Consider the following 19,859-nt stretch of genomic DNA (forward strand, 5'->3'; position numbering starts at 1 on the left):
GACTGTGATACCAAGCTAAACCACAGATCATATGCAGAGCCATTCCTCCCTATGGGCAGAATGGGCCCACCTCTCTCCATAGGGCCACGCCTTTGCTTGGCCCTGTCTTCAAAGGGTGGTGGTGGTGATAGTGGTGCATGTGTGTAATAAAGAAAATTCTGCCAAGGGTTTCAAAAAGGCAAACCATCAAACATGCAGGCATCAGTGAAAAATAAGGTGTCATTTCAGCAGGATACTGATGAGGGCATATCAAAGCTATTGTTCCTAAAGTATCAGGTTTTTATATGGCATAGTTGAACAGTGAGTAAAGCTCTGAGGTGCTTCTGAGCAGACATCTCCATGGTGGTGACCAACAGTATGCTTTATATAATGTCTGTCTAATTTATAGTGGATGATTCTTTATATACCTTCTTTATATATCTTTATTTTATCTAGATATACAATAGATTTATGTGGATTTTTAGAACATTCACACACACAGTTGTCTGAGAAAACTATGCATTTAATTGTCTTGCTTTGATTACATTCCAGTGTGAATTTAAAACACATTTCATTCTTTTCCCAGCAATAGTTTTATTCAAATTTCGGCTTTATTCAAGTTTCAGTTCAGTTCATTTCAATTAAATTAAACTTATTACTAATTTAGTGGTGTTCAGATAATGAAGTAGTTATATATTTTATTTCATTATTTTTTTTAGGGGGGTGGGGGTGGGGTTGTTTTCATACAGTGTTCTCACAGTAATACTTTTTTCTATCTTTTAGCTATCAGGGTTTTCTTGACTCTCTAATTTAACACCAAAGTGCATTAGCTCCATTTCATTTAATGATTTTGATATTTGTCCAAAGAGACAATACCAGTAAAAGCGTCTAAACTATGTGAGGTCTACATGTGCACCAGTGTGTGAAGAGGTTTTTTCCCTCTTATTTGACTTTCATGCTTTCTACTTCCTTCTAGTAGGAGTGGGGCTCTTCACACCTCTTCCTGGTGCTGCCTTGGGAGGGGTGGGGCTAGTGGCAGAAGGGGCAGGGCTGGGAGCAGGCTGGGTCTTGGGCTGAGGGAGCTCAATAGGGAGTTTGGGAGGGATGATTGTTTTAGGGGTCAGAGTTGGTTTAGCTTCTGGCATTTTCTCTCCATGACGGTACACACTCACCTGAAGAGACAGAGTTGTTGTTAATATTATGCCTTACACACATTTACTCTACTGTGTATGTTTGACTGTAAAATGAAAGAAAAAACACTGTGGTGCCATGCCTTTCATTTTACAACATTTAAACACCTCATTTTAAGGAATATCTTTGGTCAGGAAATCGCAATGTTTTCCATGTTAAAACTGTGAGATCATGGTCAGACAAAAGTCACAAGGTCAAATATCAACTCTGTAATAGCTCCCAGTTGCATAGGTGTGTGATCACAAAAATCTCTCATAGTTAGGCCCCAGTGAGAAGACAAGATTTGTGCCACAGATGGTCTGAAAGATTTCACGGCTCTGAGTAAATCCAGTCATTTGCAGTACACAGCAGTGACACTCACCACTATATCCACAGACTCTCCTCCAAATTTGTTCTGGACAATCATGGTATATCTGCCAGAATCCTCCATGGAAACACCTTTGATCGTCAGACTGGCAAACTTGCCCTGGTCTATGGAGACCACGTACTGAAACGGGAAATCAAAGGTTAAAAAAGTGAGAGAGGCAGCACAGGGATTTTAGCCTGATTTAACATTTAAAATGCCTGCCACTTAAAGTTTTACTTAAAAATTGATTTATCTTTTACTCAGCGCAGCAGCTTGAGCTTTGATTACCACCTCCCTTCAGCAAAAGCTGAGCACTGCTCACACTGAACTTGGCGGACACGAGGACTTAATGATTTACTCCAGTCTGTTCTATTCTGCTGAGCCCTGCTAGCTCAATCAAAATATGATGGAATTAAATAACAATAAAAACATGTTCCATCTGTACTTCTCGAGTCTACGTTCAAAGTCTTGGAGGACACTTGTATCAGCATTCTTCAGACACCTGAGAGAAGACAGAGTACTTGTTCTGAATCGTACCATGTTAGTGGTGCCAATGAGAATACAGTATTTTAATTTCCCTCTCTCATACCTGCCCACTCATTTGCAAGGTCTGGACATTAGTACAATTAAATGGAGTGGCACTTGTAGCAGGCTAATTACATCCCTATTAAGAGAAACTCTTGCCTTTAATTTTGAGAAATTAAAAACTCTACCAGCCTAAACACCAAGTAGACAGAAACAGAAAAAAGATGCCACATTTGCAATTGATGGCCTTTTTCTAATTAAGATGTTAAATGGTCTTGGATAATTATGTTCATTTATTAAACCAGTGTAGGCTAATCTGTGGGTCGCTAGTTTCTCTTTTGTTCAACCAATGAAAGGTAGCTGCTATATAAAAAGCATAATATTGGGTAATTTTTGTTTTGGTGGTAACAATAGTACTAGAACAAAAAAAAATTGTACCTAGTGACAAAATGTACAAAAGCATTAACCTCTGGTATCCATCGCCTGTTCCAGCTCACCTCTATTTAACGCATGTGTAGGTCTACAGTCATACCTATTTCTAGTTTGAGTTTCAGTGCAATATTCTCTGGATCTATTTCTGTTTGTTTTTCTGTTAATATCTTCAGTAGCCTCTGTGGTAACTAGGCAGGGAAGAGGTACTCCTGAGGTTTGGGAAACACATCACCAAGGACGTCAGTTCTTGTTTTAGACAGATTATTAACAGGTGAGGGAATGAATAAAGAAGAGGGCAAACTTGAACATAAATTCCTCCCGGACCAGGGGCTTCTCAAACTTAAATCTTCAAAGCTGTTAGGAGCCGCAGGATGCTCATGCTGTTGAAAGAGCCTCCACTGACTGGGGACAGACTGTAGACTTATACTGGTTGACAAGTAGGTCAATGAGTTATGAGAGGTAGATTTGTTCCTTTACAGATCCAGGAAGATGAGCTGATACTGTTACTGTCCTCTCTTGGAGTATGTGGATCCCTGCAGTGAGGGTTTAGGACTGGTACTAAAGGGTTTGGCTCTACAGGGACCTTTCCTGAATTCCTTCTTGAAATATCACCTTTATATTAACTTTCATTTAATTGTAAATGTTCTGTCAAGAAAACTCACCATGATTTTAAAGCAGTGATTGTAGTCATGGTTGTATATTGGATTTTGGCAGTACAGGTTCTGCTCTTTAGGATACTTCCCATATGAATCCAAACAGGGTGTCAAACATAGTGAAAGCCAATACTGGTAACACAACAGAATCCAGTAGACATGTACTGAGTGAGGATATCCCATAGTTTCTCTGGACAAGTTAATAGAAACATACCGCTGCAATTGTGTGTGATTAATGAGGTAATTAATCATGAGAAAGGAAGGAGGGGCTAAGTTTCTAAAGAGGGTAAACAGATCACAGAGTCAGCAGGAGCATGTGATTGGTAAAAACCAAAGAAAAGAACGAAGCCCTGTTTGAAGTGCTGAGCATGATGCAGTACGGTGCACAAGTCACATGTACAGTTTAATCATGGACATGCTTCAGTGACTGTTTTAACAAGTTGTGACATAGATTCTAATCCCTGTCATGCCCACAGCAGCAAAGGTGTTCACCTGATCGTCAGGTTCGACCTCTGCTCCATTCTTCAACCATGAGACCTGAGGCTTGGGGTCCCCACACACTGTGCAAGTTAAACTTAGGGTCTATCGAAAGCAAGAAAAGATGACTTATTAGATAATTTTCTGTACACATTTATAGAGACAAAGAATCACACACCACACAGTCAGACATACAGACAGACCTTCTTCTCCATAATGGTGACTACATCAGGCAGTCCTCCTATGACCTTACCACGATCTGAAACAAAAGATCAATATTATCCTTCCTGTTGCTTGCTACTGTATATGCAGTTGGTTTATGCTTTAAAAACTGGGGGATAATATGATAGTGATAACTTTTAATCAGCCATTGAAGAAAGTAACTGTAACAACAAAACGAAGGATGCACTCACTCTTTTCAGCATAAGCTTCAGCCCTGAAACACAGAGAAAGGAAAGTTTCAGATGTTTGTCTTTCATTTTTTCTATAAAACTGGCTATTCATGTCATGACCACTAAAATCCTCCTCCCACTCCCAAATTATCTTTTAAAATTAAAATCAGAGCCCTAATAGTTCTACCTCTGTTTGAGCACCTGTATCCCTGACCTCTAACCCTGTATTTACAGTACTGTGCGGATGGGATGATGTGTATGATGATTCTGTCTATTTCCACAATCTGGCTCTGCCCGCTGAGCACTTTTCCACTTTTGCAGGAAAGAACTGTGGTCAGATGGTTTACCACAAGGTATTCTGGGTTTAGAGCCAAACCGCATTACACTGTAGTTTACTGTGGGACTGTTCAGAATCTTTTCATGGGAAAAAATGATATTGCTTTGTAATAACCGGGTGAGGGCTGTCGGAGCAGCATGGAAGGACCAGAGGTCAGCCACAGGACCAGATGGCTGGGGGAACTCTGCTCTCCTCCTGGCATGTTGATGCTCAATCAAAAGGGCAACAGGGTGTCACTTGCTCCAGTGTGTTTGTAAATTCTTATACTTAAATGTCTCTCTTTGAATGTTAATTAGAAAAGGGATTTGGACAGTTTCCACTCAGCACGCAGTGTTTAATGTTTGGAGTTTCAATTGATTTTTCTAAATGGATTTGCAAAATTCAGTATGTGGGGTTTTGCTTTTACCCAAGAAGCCAAAGGACCCCAGAGGAGCTCTGCTACCTGACTGCATCTATTTTCAGCATTGATTTTTATCTCCAATTATAATATACTGGACTTCAGACAGCAAAGCTTGGGGGTTTTGGATTCACTGTAGTTTTTGAAATTTTGAAATGTTCGATCTATAAATGCAGAGAAATCTTTACTTTAGCTGTTTTTACCATTGCTCAATTGTAGTTTAAAGTATTTACAAGTACGTCAAATGCAAACATGGAGGTTACCTTACACAAAAAAACACAGAATAATTTCAAAAGATGCAGTTCAGTGCGCAAACACACGCGAATAACTGACATGTACATTAGGCTTTGACCTTGTCACTCCCTGCAGGCGTAAGCTCAGCACAGTTTAGCCTATGCTTGAACAGACTGGAGGAGGGCATGTTGAACTTCCACAATACACAACAGAAGCAGTAGCAGCAAACCATACAGTAAAACAACAGCACAGTGGGCAGATTAAAAGCCTGCTGATCCTGCAAATTGATTGCCTTATTGGAAAGAGTGTGTCGATCTACAATACATGCAGGTCAGAAAAGCAAGTTGTGTGTGTAGAAGCTCAACTCAAGTTGTGTGAAATAATGTGCAGCCTTTATGGGATCTCAAGTAAAAATGAATAAAAATCAGTTTAATTTCTGGTAGATGAAGATCAGCCAATCAAAATATCAAAGGTATTTATGGTAAACTTAGTGCTGTGCATTTTTTGAAAAGATAAGGATAAGAAATATGGTTTCCAGTATATGAGGAGAAAGTATCATGGGAAATTGTTACACATTACTTGGAGATGTCAAAATTGCAGTGATCAACCAGTGTAAGTGAAAATGTGAAGGAAACTGTTTCTCATCATTAGCAGAGCTAGTCTGACTGAAATATAAACATAAAGGCACATGTAAAGTAACAGATTGGAGAGTGTAGTCTTACTTGAGTTTCTGGAACTCAGCGTAGGCCTTCTCATATACTGTAAAAGACAAAAACAGAATTTCACTGCTACTGTTCACAACATTAATTGTCTCCTTACTTTATTTTAGAGCCATTCTTCACCAAAAATTCACCTTTAAGAATAACAACACTCTACCCTGGTGGCTTTAAAATGGTGTTACTTGCTCCTTCGTGAACAGCTGCAGCAGTGCTCACCTTGAATAAATGTAACTAAAATTATATTATATATATTCTGAAAATATATATACACTACTTCTAGCAGTGCACTTGGCAAATATTTGTCAAGAATATACTTGTTTGGAACATGCTGAGCATTTGGAGATAGCAGGTTTGAAAAGTTCCTTTGGACACTATTAGAGTCCTTTATAACCAACATGACTTTAAGCTGTCCACAGTTGCAGTTTTTTGTGAAGGAGCAAACTTTTCAGTTTCAAGCCTACGGGGATGAGTGCTTGATGCTCAAAAGATAGATTTTGGTTTGGAGCATCACTTCAAAGCCTTAAACTACAAATTGAATCCAAATGCTCCATAAAAAAACAAGTGACTGTGTTGTTTCTAACCCCCCTTTTATTTTTACTGTATTATCAATGAAAAGAGTGGGTGACACAGAAAAAGAACAGATGAGGAGAAAAGAGAGGGAGGAAAAAGTTACTGACCATCGCCACTGAGGTCCAGTGTGCGTTTATGTGAGTTTTCAGGGTCGATGATCACAATGGAGTACTTTCCTTTGTCCTTCTCCACTGGCTCAATCACCTGCAATTAAATCAGTAAATTAACTCACACAAGAAGCGAACCCATCAACTAATCACCGTCTGGCTGTTTATGTCTATTTGTGTTTCTTGAATTCATGGTTTTAAAAAAAATGATTTATTCATCTACAATTATAAAGCTTACTGACAAAAAGTAAAAGGAAGATGCACCGTTTAATTAATCAAGTGTAATGATGTTAAAGTGTATGATGTTTTTATTCATTAGCTAGCCCCACTGAAAGTGATTATCTATTTAATTCCTCTCAAAGATTCCATAGTATCACCTCCTCAAAGGCACTCTGAGGACTTTTTAGGCAACACTGATGAGCAAAAGTGCCACCATCAAAGGTGCTCTACTGTCATAAAATCACCCATGTATGAGCCACCTAACAAGCATATACTGTTAAGCATTGTACAGAAGGTGATAATACCTCCATTGTTGCCATAGCAGGGGTTCCTCCAATCACAATCTTGTCACTGTGGGAGAGTTTTGTCTCACTGAGGAGAAGAGAGCAGAGGAGAAGTTAGTGTATGTGTATGTGTAGCGTTTGCATGTGAGTGGGTTAAGTGTGTTTCAGAGGTAATGGAAAATCATGTTTACATGCCTGCCTAATGTTATGCCTAGGGATACCAATTTCTCCCTCTTGCTATCTGTCACTCTCTCGCACAAACTCACAGAAAGGCCGGTGAGAGGTTAAAAATCTAATCTCCATAATTTTTTTTCTTTGAATAATTGAATAACGGAAAAGCCTCTACTATCCTATCCTTCTCTCTTTCTTTCTATCCCTCCTTTCTCTCTATCTTTCTATGTTCCTTTTCTGTCAACTCTCTCTCATTCCATTTCCTCTCCCTCCACACTTTATAATCTCTAGGGTACGACAGAGTGCTTTTAAGTGCAGGAAAACCTTGCTTCTTTATAGAAGATGATAGGGGTGTGATTTTTGTCACAATACAGGGCAATTTTACTGCAATAACCAGGATAATGAAAACACTTGCCAACAGCCATCACAAGTTTTATTATGTGGCTTATTGTTTTTGCCACTCCCGGCAGTTTAACTCGAGAGAAAAGCAAAATAATATGTTTGTGGTCAGCATGTTTATAGAGAGACTTAAAAGAATACTCTTACTCCTCCCAAAACCACTGCTATGACTGCTAATACCAGAACTATTCTAAGTATTATTTACTTCCTAGTAGTAGTAGTAGTAGTTGTTGTTGTTGTCATGTTTCTAGTAGTAGTGGTAATAGTAATAGTGATATTAGTATTAGTGTTATTTGTATTAGTATCATAAATTTGATTTCTTACCCATGATACCAAGTGATGTTCATCTCTGAGGTGTAATACTTCATGTGACACTGCAGCTGAATGCCTGTTGCTGTGCAGCTAATCACCAGCTCTGCTGCGCTGGCTCCTAGAGGAGGTGACAGAGGTGATAGAGGTTGTGGAGGACACATTTGAGATCAAAATCAGATAACATATTTTTCCATCTGCTGCTGGATAACCTGGCCTCTCTGCAGTGAGAGCTACAGGATGTACCCCACCACCACCCACCCACCCCCTTGCCCCCCCAGAATTAATCAAATAACATCAAACCTCCATCTGTGGCCATTTTTAGTATCCATGTTTTCCCTTTTTATGTTACCTTTATCCAGCTTGGAAAGCAGAATTGTACTAATGAAGCAGAGTGCCGATTTTAGAGTGCAGTTTGTATGCTGCATTCAGTAGAACACTTCAACCATCACGGGTTTTATTAACTTTTTTTAAGCTGTTATATCTAAAAGGGAATTTTATACTGCACTGTGTCTGTGTGGGACTTTGCTCTCTGCACATTACAAGTGTACAAGTGTGTCATCCACCTGGTCACATCACCATGGTTTCCCATTATCACAGTAATGAACCCTCCTCTCCTCTGCAACCACTGCTGTAACAGTTGCCGCAGAGCTGTCAAGTGACTGTCTCTTAAAATAGGAGTAAGATGCTCCTCCACACTGTCACTGTGACAGCGCGGTGGAATTTTAAAGTGATTTCACCACATGATGGCATGATGGCCAAATGCTTCCAGCATGACAACTTCTGCCACATGCTGATAAGTGTGTGTGTTTGTGTGTGTGTGTATAGCAGTGGGATTTTAAAACAGAAATGTATCGGCCTGGTGATGGATCTAGTAAATCTCTCATCACTATGGTGTGATTGTGCCGTGTTAAATTTAGATAATTTGCACCTGATCCCTTCAGTGGGACGAGGAGGAGGATGATGATGGTGATTTTTAGTAGTGTTTGTAGTATGGGTGTCTGTTTGTGAGATTGTGTATTCACTTCTATGAATTTGTGTGGGCGTGTGTGTGTGTAAAAGGCAGATACATACCAGCCAGTTGGCTGATCTTATTTATGGCATCATCAAAAACTAGAAGAGAGGTAGACAAACATGGGGTCAGGGAAAGAGCCAAGAGAATGGAAGTCACAATGCTGCCCTCTGGTGGCTGCATTCAAAGCTCAGTAAGGAAATGTTAAAAACTATATGCAAATTTCCTCAGTAGCCTGAGTGCCTGCTACTCCCTATATTTATTAAACTATATTTTAGAGAAAATATTAAAGAAAATATTTCTATTCTTTGGTGCAAACTTTAATACACTATTGACACAGTATGAAAAGCTGTATCTGTTTACTAATCTCTTTTCTAAGGACTGATTAAATACTGGCAAACTTCCAATACAGTGGGGATGAAATATACTGAAAAGGACAGTAATGCTCAGCCTTGCCATTAAAATGCAAGAACAAACTTGAAGGACAACAGCTGGTTGACTCCACACAAACTTTTGCAGGAAAATTAAGAAGGATTTTCAGCAGGCAGGTGAGCAAGATGTCACAGAGCAAGAACTATGTTTATACAGTGTTTAGAAAGACAAGTTTGGAGTTAGCAGGTTTGTTAAAAACTCATTACAGATACAGTATAGAATCTGGGATCATATTTTTTTTCCAGTCTCCCGCTTTTTAATGAGTGTCAAGCTCTTTTTCAGTTGTTTACTTTTCACAAGCCATGATACTGTTATTATTTATTTTTGCTCAGTTATACAATCTTCCCACTGGTCAGTAAATTACTCCACTAATTAATTACTCACATAAATTAAGTTGATGGAAATGTTTACCTTTTCCAGAGATGTCAATTTGGCTCATATCTTTTCCTCTGTCATCACTGATGGTGGCCTTATAAATACCTGCTGTCTTCAGTGAAAACTGGAGAAACAAAGTAGGAAACACATGAAATAGCCACTACACAACACTGCACCATGTATAGTAGCATTAAACACAGTTTTATAGCATTCAGAAGATCAACAGTACCAAAATGCAATTACCAGTTTAATTGGCAGTTTACAGACTCCTGATCCGAGGTCAGGCTTTACATCAGGGATGATCTCTGTGTCTTCTCTGTACCAGTGGAACACTGATTCCTTCTTCAAGTTAGCAACCTGCAATGAAAACCATAATCACACATATTATTAAATCATTCTATGTAGTTATCATTAACAAGGTTTTAGCTTCTTTTATAGCCTCTATGTACCAGATCATCAAATCCCAATGACACCAACATAGTCTCAGATGTACCCAGCCCCAAAACTGCATTTTCGCCTTTTTTCCATTAATCTGCTTTAAAAAGTCACTTGTCAGTCCTGAGTTTAGATATGGTGCACCTCATCTTTTCATGGCATCTAGAGCTATTTAACACTTGAAGTGGAACAGGTCCATTAGAGAAGCTGAATATAAATGCACTTAAGTTCCACCTTATAGAAACCTGTTAGCCATGCCATTAATGCAGCATACCTCAGATTTTATAACTCATTACATGATGCAATTCCTAGTCAGTGATGTATGTACAGTTCATACTTTCTTTTTCTGGTCTTGGGCAGTTCAGTTACTCTCACCTCATCTCCTGGATTTAAAAAAGCAACTCTTTCCTCAAGAGAACCATGGCTTATATTCCTTTTTTAAAGACTGTCCTGTAACCTAACTAATCCCTGACAGCAACTACAAAAGGAGCATAGTTCTGCTAAATGGATGATTCTCACATTAATTAATTCAACCTTAATTTACCACGTTTGCTTTGTTTCTACGTTAGTCAAAATGCGCTAAACTGACAAAAAGGTCGAACAGATGTCAGATTCAGATTGTCCAGAGCGATTTGAACAATACTAATAGTATACCAATACTAATACAATACCAATAGTAATTCTAGTTATTTTCAGTGTGGACCTTATCATTACGTGGCATTGTTGAGTCCAGCACTCAGCCTCCACAGAATGGCTAATCAGCTACCCACAAGTCAACCTCCCATTTGTTTAGAGTGTAAATATTCAGTAATTATTGAGTTTGTCTGTGTTTACCTTGCAGACCAAAGTGACAGAGCAGTCGTCTCCAATCTGGAGTGACAGGAACTCACTGAAGTGGGGACCTGTGGTGGATAAAGGCAGGAGAGAAAGGCCCAGGGAAGAGACATGAGTTTAAAATAAATTACTTGTGGACCTTGATTGTTTGAGCTCTATTAACTGCCTCATGCCTAATTTAGATATGGTTGTAAAACTCTTAATGCAAAATACCACTGTGGAATCTTCATCTGTAGTATCTATATTTGGAATTTATTTTGTCATGTACTGAGCCTTTTGAAATGGGTCAGGTTTGAGTTTTCAGCGTTAAGTTATGGTGGTCCACTTCTTTCTGGTGCACTTACTGAATAGATTAGTTACCCTTCAAGACAACATAGCAGTGTGCCGGTCTCACGCTAAGTAGAGTAAAACTCATACAAACGTAAGTGAATGATGTTTTGTTTCTTACCCTCTTTGACTCTGATGTACTCTCTCCTCTGGAAGTCAGCCTCAGCCAATGCAGTCTTGAAAGCTGTATGCACATACAGACACACAGAAACAGAGAAGAATTAAAAGATAAAAGTGTTGCCAGTAGTTGCTATACATTCTTTCAGTGCATTAGCTAGCCAATGGCCTCTTGTATAAGGGCGAACTCATAATTTATGAAATCTTTATTTGAATCATAAACAGAGTCACCTTCATATAGTACACAGAGTACCCATCTTTACATTTATCAACTGAAAATTGCCGTAATGTTTATTTTTTCTGAGATGCAGTAGGTCCAATGCCAAAGTCACACACACACACACACACACATTTATACTACGTAGGTCTCTTTTTTGCATAATTGTTACACTACTTTTGCAGTTCACCGTTAATTCTTTGGTTAGTAGAATCTTGTCATTCTGTCAGGTTTGTACTTGGTTTGACCTCTTTAGAAAAGACATCAGAGATGCTGGTGGCAAGAAATCAGACCTGGCCTCTCTTACCATCTCCGATCAGAACCAGTGAGCTCTGCGCTTTGCCTCCTCCATCTGTGATCTGGAAGGTAAATGTCCCCTCATTCTCGACGGTGAAATGGTCCATGATGAACTCAATGATACCTGTAGAGACGTCATGGCCCATCTTGTTGGGCTGCAGAAAAATAGAGTTGTTTTTTGTAAAAAAAAAAAAAAAAAAAAAAAAAAGGCCATAAGGCGCTGGAGGGCAGACTGTGTGTGAATATGGAAACTTGTTTTACTGTAATTGTAGCTTCATTGTAGACAGACAGACATTTCAGCTTGAAGCCATAAATATTTTTCCACCTCTCCCTAACTATGTCCATTTTTTAAACGACAGTGTATCTTACATCAGCTCCAGACAGCTCCTTGTTGTTTGCAAAGAATTTGTAGGTGACTTTGGGAGAAATCTCCTCAGCTTGCAGCCAGAACCTCATTCTTCCTCTCTCCAGAATCTTATAGGCCAGCTCTGACTTCAGCGGGATGACTAGAGGAGGGAGAAGGTGAGAGAAAAAGGAAGGTCATGGGTTCAAAAACATTATTGTACTTACTTTATCATAATTAAACTGTTATTACTTTAGGAGAGGAGAGGAGAGGAGAGGAGAGGAGGAGAGGAGGAGAGGAGAAGAGTCAGTTGGGAGGCAAAAGACAGGAGAGGTGAACAGTGGTTAGGCAGGTGATGCAAAAGCAGGTAAGACTTTTTTGGATCAAATAAAAAGAGAAATGTGCTCTAGGTTCAAAGCAAGTCAGAACAAAGCAAAATGAATGCATGAAAGGTAGAAACAGAGAAATAGAGAGAGTGGGTAAGACAGATTAAAGACACAGCAGAGAAAAAAGGATAAGAGAAGAGAGATTAAAAGGGACAAAAAGAGAGATTATGAGAGATGGAAAGAGTCAGCCAGGGGTACCTACTTGGGTGTCTGATATCATAGCTGAGTGCCAGCATCTTTTGCAGCTCTGAAACATAAAGAGACATGTCATTGTCATGTCATTCAGCTATGGACACAAACAAGTTTACACTTTATACACAGATGTAATTTTATGATGCACTTGGAAGGGGTTCTTCAAGTACTGAATTAGAGAAGTAATTTCTGTAATTGTGTTTAATAGGCAAAGGCAGATAAATGCACCAACAGTTGAAAACTGAAGTAAGCCATAGGGAAGACAACATATTATGGCTTAGTGTTTTTTAAAGCCTAAAACTAGACCCAAAGGCCTGCTCTGAAACTCCTCTAACAAACTGCATTCTGAGTTAGTATATTAAATAATCAGAGCATTCCCTAGTACCTGTGACACAAGCAAAATAAATGAAACCTTGTGTACTACGAGTTTAGAAATGGCTGTGAGTTAGGCTGGAAAAACTGTTGGCCAAATGGGAAGCAATCAGTGTAAGGCGCACTGAATAACATATTATAGCCTTGTAGCATAGTGGTGCAATAGCAGGAAAAATATTGTGAAACTTTCTGACAGAAAGCCCTTTGCCGTAAAGATGTGGTTTGAAAACACACATACTGCCCCAAGCTTGGAGAAATATGTGCTCTGCTTGTATTCATCAGATGTGTAATAAAATTGTTTGTTGCCCACATGCCAGTGTGATCGTTTTTAAGCGCAGGCTCTTTGCTTTCATCCCTATTTCATCCTGCGCAATGCCTCGGTTCTCGAGTCCATAGTTTCCTTTTGAATTTTGCTTAAGTCTGTACTTTTGATGTACTTGTCTAACTGGATGTTTCTGTACAGCTGTTCAAATTTTCATGTTCAAGGCATCAAAGATATTTGTATGTACTACATTTAACAGATGAAGACAGATGTAATTTAATGTAACATAAATGCTGACAAGATGAAGATGATAATGACAATTACAAATACAGTAAAAAAGTAATAAATAATCTGTCAGTCTAGGCCATAAATAACTGTAATAGGAGAGATTTCACTAGTTTAGGCTGCAGATAGAATTTTTAATCTTTATTTCTGTACATCTTTAAAACCAGAGTTTGGCTGGACCATACTTATACAGCAACATGTAAGTCCTACCTTCAGCAGAGATTGTATAGCTGGATGAAACTCCCTCAGTGTTGGTGACAGAAACAGAGTATGTCCCAAAGTCCTCTTTATCTGGGTTCTTAAATATCATCTTAGAACTACAATGCAGAACATGAGGGAGACACAGAAAGACAAAGACAGACAGATGTTGCACATATAAGATTTCAAAATGCACATTTTACAGTATTCAACTGTTTGCATGCACACACCATTATGTTGTGTGCAGTTGTGTGTGTGTGTGTGTGTGGTCTTACTTGCTGCCTTCAGTCTTGATCACCACTCCTTTGGAGAAATCTGTGATTTCCTTATAATCTTTTTTCCAGACAAACTGAGAGCCCACATTCATTTGGCAGGAGTCAAATGACAGGACAATGTCACCTGACTTCTCGTCCACCACACAGGACACCTCCTGGGAACCTTCAATACACAGTGACAAACACGCACTGATAAAGTGATCATTTTAAAATGGCTGTCATTTCAGTCTATAAAAATGCAACACAAAGACTTGATAGGTTTTATATTTCAGTGATATTAATTATATTCATTATCTTTGATTATATTTGTTGACTCCCTTTCATTTTTCCTCCAGCACTTTCAAAAAGAGTACATCATGTTCAACAAAGTATAGCCATGCTGTAGTACTTAAAAATACAAAGAGGAATTTGGAGATTGTTGATCTCTCACTGTCTGAGATTAAATGTTACCTGCCACAGCCTTGGCAGTCATGGGATCAGAGGCCATTGAGGCCATACCCACTCCAGCAGCATTGACCGCACGCACTCTCAGAACATAGCTAGTGCCCTCCTTCAGGCCTGTTACCTAGGAAACAAACAGACAAGAAAACAATGCTGCTTCATTAACATTATAACAGTGGGTTTGTCCACAACATCAGAAACAGTTGGAGGTCAATAACCCAATTTCTTATTTGGCAGATGAGATAGTGACAGCATAAGTAAATTCTGAGACCCATCAGCTACTGGAGCTAATAAATAAAAATTTGATTGTCCTTTACTAGCACCCAGACCCATTATAATTTTTTGTTTCTGGTAATAAATTATTTAACCTATTTTTTTATTCACTCACACTTAATCTGTACTGTTTTGCAACACCTGTTTTACCACTAAATACTCTACAGTAACCAGTCAAATGCATATAATGTTCATTTGATGGCTGACTTGCCAGTGTCAGTGAGATCAGTTGCCTGTTTACTGCTAATTTCCATTCTAAAACCAGGCATATTCAACTACTTTCTCAGCTTTTTTGTACATTATTAAACCCAGCAATTGTTTACTTAATCCACTAGGTGACACTGTCACACAGTTTAATGTAAGTGTACGACTACATTGTAGAATAGGATGAATAAAGCACCACAGGCTGACCCACAAGATTGAAATGTAATGTACATAATGGTGAAAACAATATTGTAGCTGTCAGGAGCTATTAGAAAGCTTTATAAAAAATAAACAACAGCACAGAGGAGCACAGTGCTGGAGATATTATTAACATTTAGCAACATACAATGTGCACATCAGGAGCACAATGATACGATAGTTGTGATTTGTTTCACCAGTGCTCATTAAACACCAGCATCCAAATTATCTACAACAATATTTTACACAATAAAGTTACTTAGTTACACTAAGGTAGTTAGGTTATATATATGTGTGTGTGTGTGTGCTCTTTGTTGTATGAGAGGCACAGTAATTTATTTTCTGCTTTTTTTCTACATTTTGTGATGAATGTCTGATGAAGAAAAACAAAATTAGAATTACTATAAGTTAAAAACAAATCTCCACAGGGAACCTTTAAAAGCCTTTAGAAGTGTTCTCACCTTAAGGAAGCGGTGACTGACAACTTTCTCATTGGCTGTGGTCCAATCAGAAGTGCCTGTCTTAGCATACTCAACATGGTAGCCTGTGATTGGTCCAGAACCAGTATAGACTGGCTTTTGCCACTCAACCACCAAAGAATCATCTCTCACTTCACAGAAAGTCAGGTCATAAGCAGGACCTAGAGGAGACGAGAAGAAACACAAACACTCATTTACATTTGTGTTTGTGTGTTCATTTCATTAACCAGGTTAATTCTCTTCCCCCTAATTCTCAAGGCTGTTTGGTAGACATGTGCATGATTACCATAAAGTTGCATAGGCTTCATGTTTGGGCAAGTTTCAGAGTTTGTCAGTGCTCGAGTTGGTCAGAAGATGACTTTTACTAACCAGGCTCTGGCATATTCCAGGCCTCACAGGTGAAGTCAGCTGAATGTTTGGAAGCTGGTCCAAGGCCAGCCAAGTTGGCTGCATACACCTGGAACTGATAGACTGCTCCCTCTGTCAGGCCCTCCACCTGTCAATAAAATGTTACCATGATTACTAGGCTGCATGAAGCAGTGGATAGCTGTAGTAAAGTGAGTGCTTGGTGAAAAAGTTGCTTATGGAAAACCACACCAACTCTAAACAGGTATGTGCTGTGGTAATCAGATGACAACCAACTAAGGTACTTGTATCCAGTTTATGCAAAAATGATAGCTTCCTCTTTAATTTGTTTTGATGTCTTAAGATAACAGTAATTACCTTGTAAAGTCTCTCTGTGAGTGGTGGGATATGAACCTCCCTCCACATGGTTGTGCCGCTGCGTCTTTTGTCCACATAATACTCCTTGATCTTTGCTCCTCCACTGTGAAGAGGCTTCTTCCAGTTCAGGACCATTGAATGACCATCACAGTTCAGCAAAGCAATGTCGTAAGGAGCAGAAGGGGTGGCTAAGAAGGCAGTACTGAATTATAATACTTATAATTACAACAATATTTCTTAGCATTCATCAAAATGTTCATCACAGTTCAGCAGGGGAATGATACAAAGCAGATAATCATCATTATCACCATTATCATTAATAGTAACAACCAAAAATATCCCTATAATACTGACTGAGGGCAGCCTTGACAGTCAGAGGTGTGGACTCCTGGGATTCATCACTGAGACCGATTTCATTGATAGCCTGGACACGGAACATATAGGTTTCTCCTGTGGTCAGACCACTAACCACAAACCTAAAAGGAAGAAAGCAAAAAGAACTGATTATCACTTTCATACGCTAAAACTAACAATCAAAGAGAGACATTACTGAGCAATACAGTGTGTTTTTGTTCTGTTGAAAACATACTTGGGGCTCTTGTGAGGTTTGTGATTGGCCGAGGTCCAGTCCTTGGACCCCTGCACACACTGATCGATGTAGTAGCCAATCAGATTGTTTGGTTCCTTTGGAGGAGCCCACTGGATGAGGACGGAGGTGTCTGTCTCCCTTGTAGAAATCACCTGACCGGGAGCTGATGGCACACCTGAAGAGAACAAAAAAAAATAATAGTAACAATGAACAATCATACCAAGTGTAAAATAATGATAATGATAAAAACAGAAGCTTTTACATTTTTTGAAATGTGGACTTAATCCACACTTGTGGAATGAGCTGTGTGACATAAAGACGAAATGGACAGAAACAGACCTTTAAGTTGCAGGGTCTCGATCAGTCCTGTCGGCTCTGACGGCTCACTTGTTCCATAGATATTGGCTGACAAAACCCTGAACTTGTATTGTTTGCCCTCTGCCAAGTCAAAGACAGCATAACGTGGGGACCGGATTGGGACCTGAGTGTTAACACGCTGCCAAGCACCACTTTCTGCCAAGCACTGTGGAGACACAGAGAGAGATGGACAGAGAAAGCATGCCTGTTGTTACCATATACCCACACACACTGAACTGTTTTAAACTGGGTTTACAGCAGGTCTTTAGATCAGTGTAACCAGTTCACATTAGTCTTTTCAGATATAAATTAATAAAAACTGCTATTTTTATAACACATAAAGCATTATACAGAGTACAGTGTATTAGTTTTCATTAACTTACTTAAGCCATTCTAATATGCATTTAAAATGCTTCTGAATATGTAATCCTGTTAGATGGCCTGTAGATTTCTGAGGAGAGAAAGGAGTACCATGCATTTATCATGAACTTGTATTCTTAAACTACAGACAAGATGCACAAGTACTGTGTACAGTGTAGTATTTTAAGTGACAGACAGTGGTGGTGGGAAAACAGTGTTAGTTACCTTCTCGATGTAGTACCACATGGGAGCCGAACTGAAATACGCAGGAGCTTTCCAGCTCAGAACAACATATGTCCTGTCTATTTCAGAGACACTAATTCCTGATGGAGCACCTGGAGGCTTTCCCTCAGCTACACAGAAACACACACATACCCACAGATTATTATATACGTACTGAATCATAGATTTTGTATTTAGTAATACACAAAGATCAGTGTTGACTTTAATTAAAAACCCACCTTCAACTTCGTCATGGTAAGACACAACATCCAGTTTTCCTCCAAGCTTTTTGGCTACAGGAAGATAAAAGACATGTTCATCAGTCTGCTTCAAGTTGATGTTGAAGTTACTTCAAGTAGATTTCAGATAGAATTTTTAATAAATTTAGTTCTGTCGTTGTTAATCTGTGGTTCATGTCAGCGCACTAGCATGCAAATATTACTTTCATCACATTATGTAAACAAATTACATTTCAATTTTTGATCAGGAAACATTCAACAGAAATCCCTTAACCGTACAGACTAAGGAAGGGCATATCATTCAAACATAAACCAAACATTGCCATGTTAAATTAACCCTTAAAACAGAAAATGTGAACAATCTTAATTTAGAATGATTTAAATGTTACATCGCTTACATTAAATCATTATTCATAATTTAGTGATAGTTTTACAAGAAGCATGATTTTTTATTTATTGATTATTTAACCTGGGAGTGTCTTGAGATACATTGTTTGTCATCCCTTTTTACGAGAGGCCAAAATGGCAGTGTGAGATAGGTATCACATAGTTACATAACACATTTTATTAATTTACAAATAAAAGTAAAAATATAGCACAATAAAACAACTGACGTAACAAGAACCCATTATTTCCTGTGTATCACATTTGATTTTTGCTTGGTTTTTTTCTGGAAAAGCAATAGAAAAGTTATTGTTCTGAATAATATAAAGATCCATTCATGAAGTGGCTATATAATAAACTGCTTTTGCATTAAAAAGAACACTTCATGTCACTAACATGAAGAAGACATTTATCAAGCCTTCAAACAGTGTATCATAAAAGACAAGGATGACATTTCTCTATACTAATCCAGTTAAACCCACCATGGAGCCTCTCAAACTCAGTGGGGTCCAGTGCAGCGATAGGATCAGACATGCGGGATGGTTTGCTGATTCCATGGGAGTTGACAGCTCTGACTCTGAAGTAGTAGGAGTGGCTTTCAAACAGTCCAGACACTGGGTATTTACAGATCTTAATGGGGTGATCATTGCATTGGGTCCAGTTTTCAGTTCCAACCTCACATCTGTACAAAAGAAAGAGAGAAGAGAAGACAAGAGGAGATCAGAAAAGGAAAGGAAAGCATGATGCATTCACGGTTTTGATTACCACAACAACAGTGATTTTGCCTGGTATCAAAATGCAGTTTAGGCTCCAATATATCGTACAATTATGATCCAAGTGTGTTTAAGATTGTGTAGGGTAAAACGTGAGTGACAGAATAAGTCAAAATTTAGAGTGGCTATAAAATACTCCAAAAAATAATGTCACAGAATGGTATAGAGAAAATGGCTGTCTGTCATTAGAGACAATAACCCCTTCATTTTGTACAGATAGTCAAGCAAACTCTATGTCATGACTTACAGTAATCAGTTTGTCTTTATGTTGGTTTATCTATTTATGGTGTTTATATCAGTAACTCCTACTTGTCCACAAAGTATCCCAGGATTGGACCCTCTGTGGTGGTATTAGGAGGCTTCCATGACACAATCACATAGTCTCTATTGGCATCGTGGATCTTGATGTCCATAGGAGCACCAGGTGCTTTAGGGACTGGGGGAGGACCATCTACACAGGAAGTGACAGGGTGACACTGTTTTAATAACTGGGCTATAAGTAAGTAATAATATTTAA

The 19,859-nt window shown here is 38.8% G+C and overlaps 1 protein-coding gene across 1 annotated transcript in view; it reads right to left on the bottom strand.

Annotated features, from left to right (window-relative positions):
• Window positions 1-481: 481 nt before the first annotated feature.
• The window catches only part of myom2b (myomesin 2b), a 29,977-nt gene continuing 10,599 nt past the window's right edge, over window positions 482-19,859 (bottom strand). The window contains exons 10-39 of the mRNA XM_018667996.2: window positions 19,652-19,793; window positions 19,052-19,251; window positions 18,186-18,239; window positions 17,950-18,077; window positions 17,347-17,530; window positions 17,008-17,182; window positions 16,773-16,894; window positions 16,419-16,606; window positions 16,065-16,191; window positions 15,678-15,856; window positions 14,551-14,665; window positions 14,101-14,263; window positions 13,838-13,944; window positions 12,719-12,763; window positions 12,157-12,293; window positions 11,798-11,942; window positions 11,278-11,340; window positions 10,830-10,897; window positions 9,804-9,917; window positions 9,597-9,684; window positions 8,816-8,854; window positions 7,757-7,862; window positions 6,884-6,950; window positions 6,360-6,456; window positions 5,686-5,722; window positions 4,017-4,039; window positions 3,807-3,862; window positions 3,619-3,708; window positions 1,532-1,657; window positions 482-1,151 (exon numbers count right to left, since the gene is read on the bottom strand). Of these exons, the coding sequence (XP_018523512.1) occupies window positions 942-1,151; window positions 1,532-1,657; window positions 3,619-3,708; window positions 3,807-3,862; window positions 4,017-4,039; window positions 5,686-5,722; window positions 6,360-6,456; window positions 6,884-6,950; window positions 7,757-7,862; window positions 8,816-8,854; window positions 9,597-9,684; window positions 9,804-9,917; window positions 10,830-10,897; window positions 11,278-11,340; window positions 11,798-11,942; window positions 12,157-12,293; window positions 12,719-12,763; window positions 13,838-13,944; window positions 14,101-14,263; window positions 14,551-14,665; window positions 15,678-15,856; window positions 16,065-16,191; window positions 16,419-16,606; window positions 16,773-16,894; window positions 17,008-17,182; window positions 17,347-17,530; window positions 17,950-18,077; window positions 18,186-18,239; window positions 19,052-19,251; window positions 19,652-19,793 (3,395 nt within the window). The 3' untranslated portion in view covers window positions 482-941. The remainder of the gene's footprint in view (window positions 1,152-1,531; window positions 1,658-3,618; window positions 3,709-3,806; window positions 3,863-4,016; window positions 4,040-5,685; window positions 5,723-6,359; window positions 6,457-6,883; window positions 6,951-7,756; window positions 7,863-8,815; window positions 8,855-9,596; window positions 9,685-9,803; window positions 9,918-10,829; window positions 10,898-11,277; window positions 11,341-11,797; window positions 11,943-12,156; window positions 12,294-12,718; window positions 12,764-13,837; window positions 13,945-14,100; window positions 14,264-14,550; window positions 14,666-15,677; window positions 15,857-16,064; window positions 16,192-16,418; window positions 16,607-16,772; window positions 16,895-17,007; window positions 17,183-17,346; window positions 17,531-17,949; window positions 18,078-18,185; window positions 18,240-19,051; window positions 19,252-19,651; window positions 19,794-19,859) is intronic.

The sequence above is a fragment of the Lates calcarifer genome, linkage group LG2 (genome assembly GCF_001640805.2).
Source record: "Lates calcarifer isolate ASB-BC8 linkage group LG2, TLL_Latcal_v3, whole genome shotgun sequence".
In the NCBI taxonomy this organism is placed as follows: Eukaryota; Metazoa; Chordata; class Actinopteri; family Centropomidae; genus Lates; species Lates calcarifer.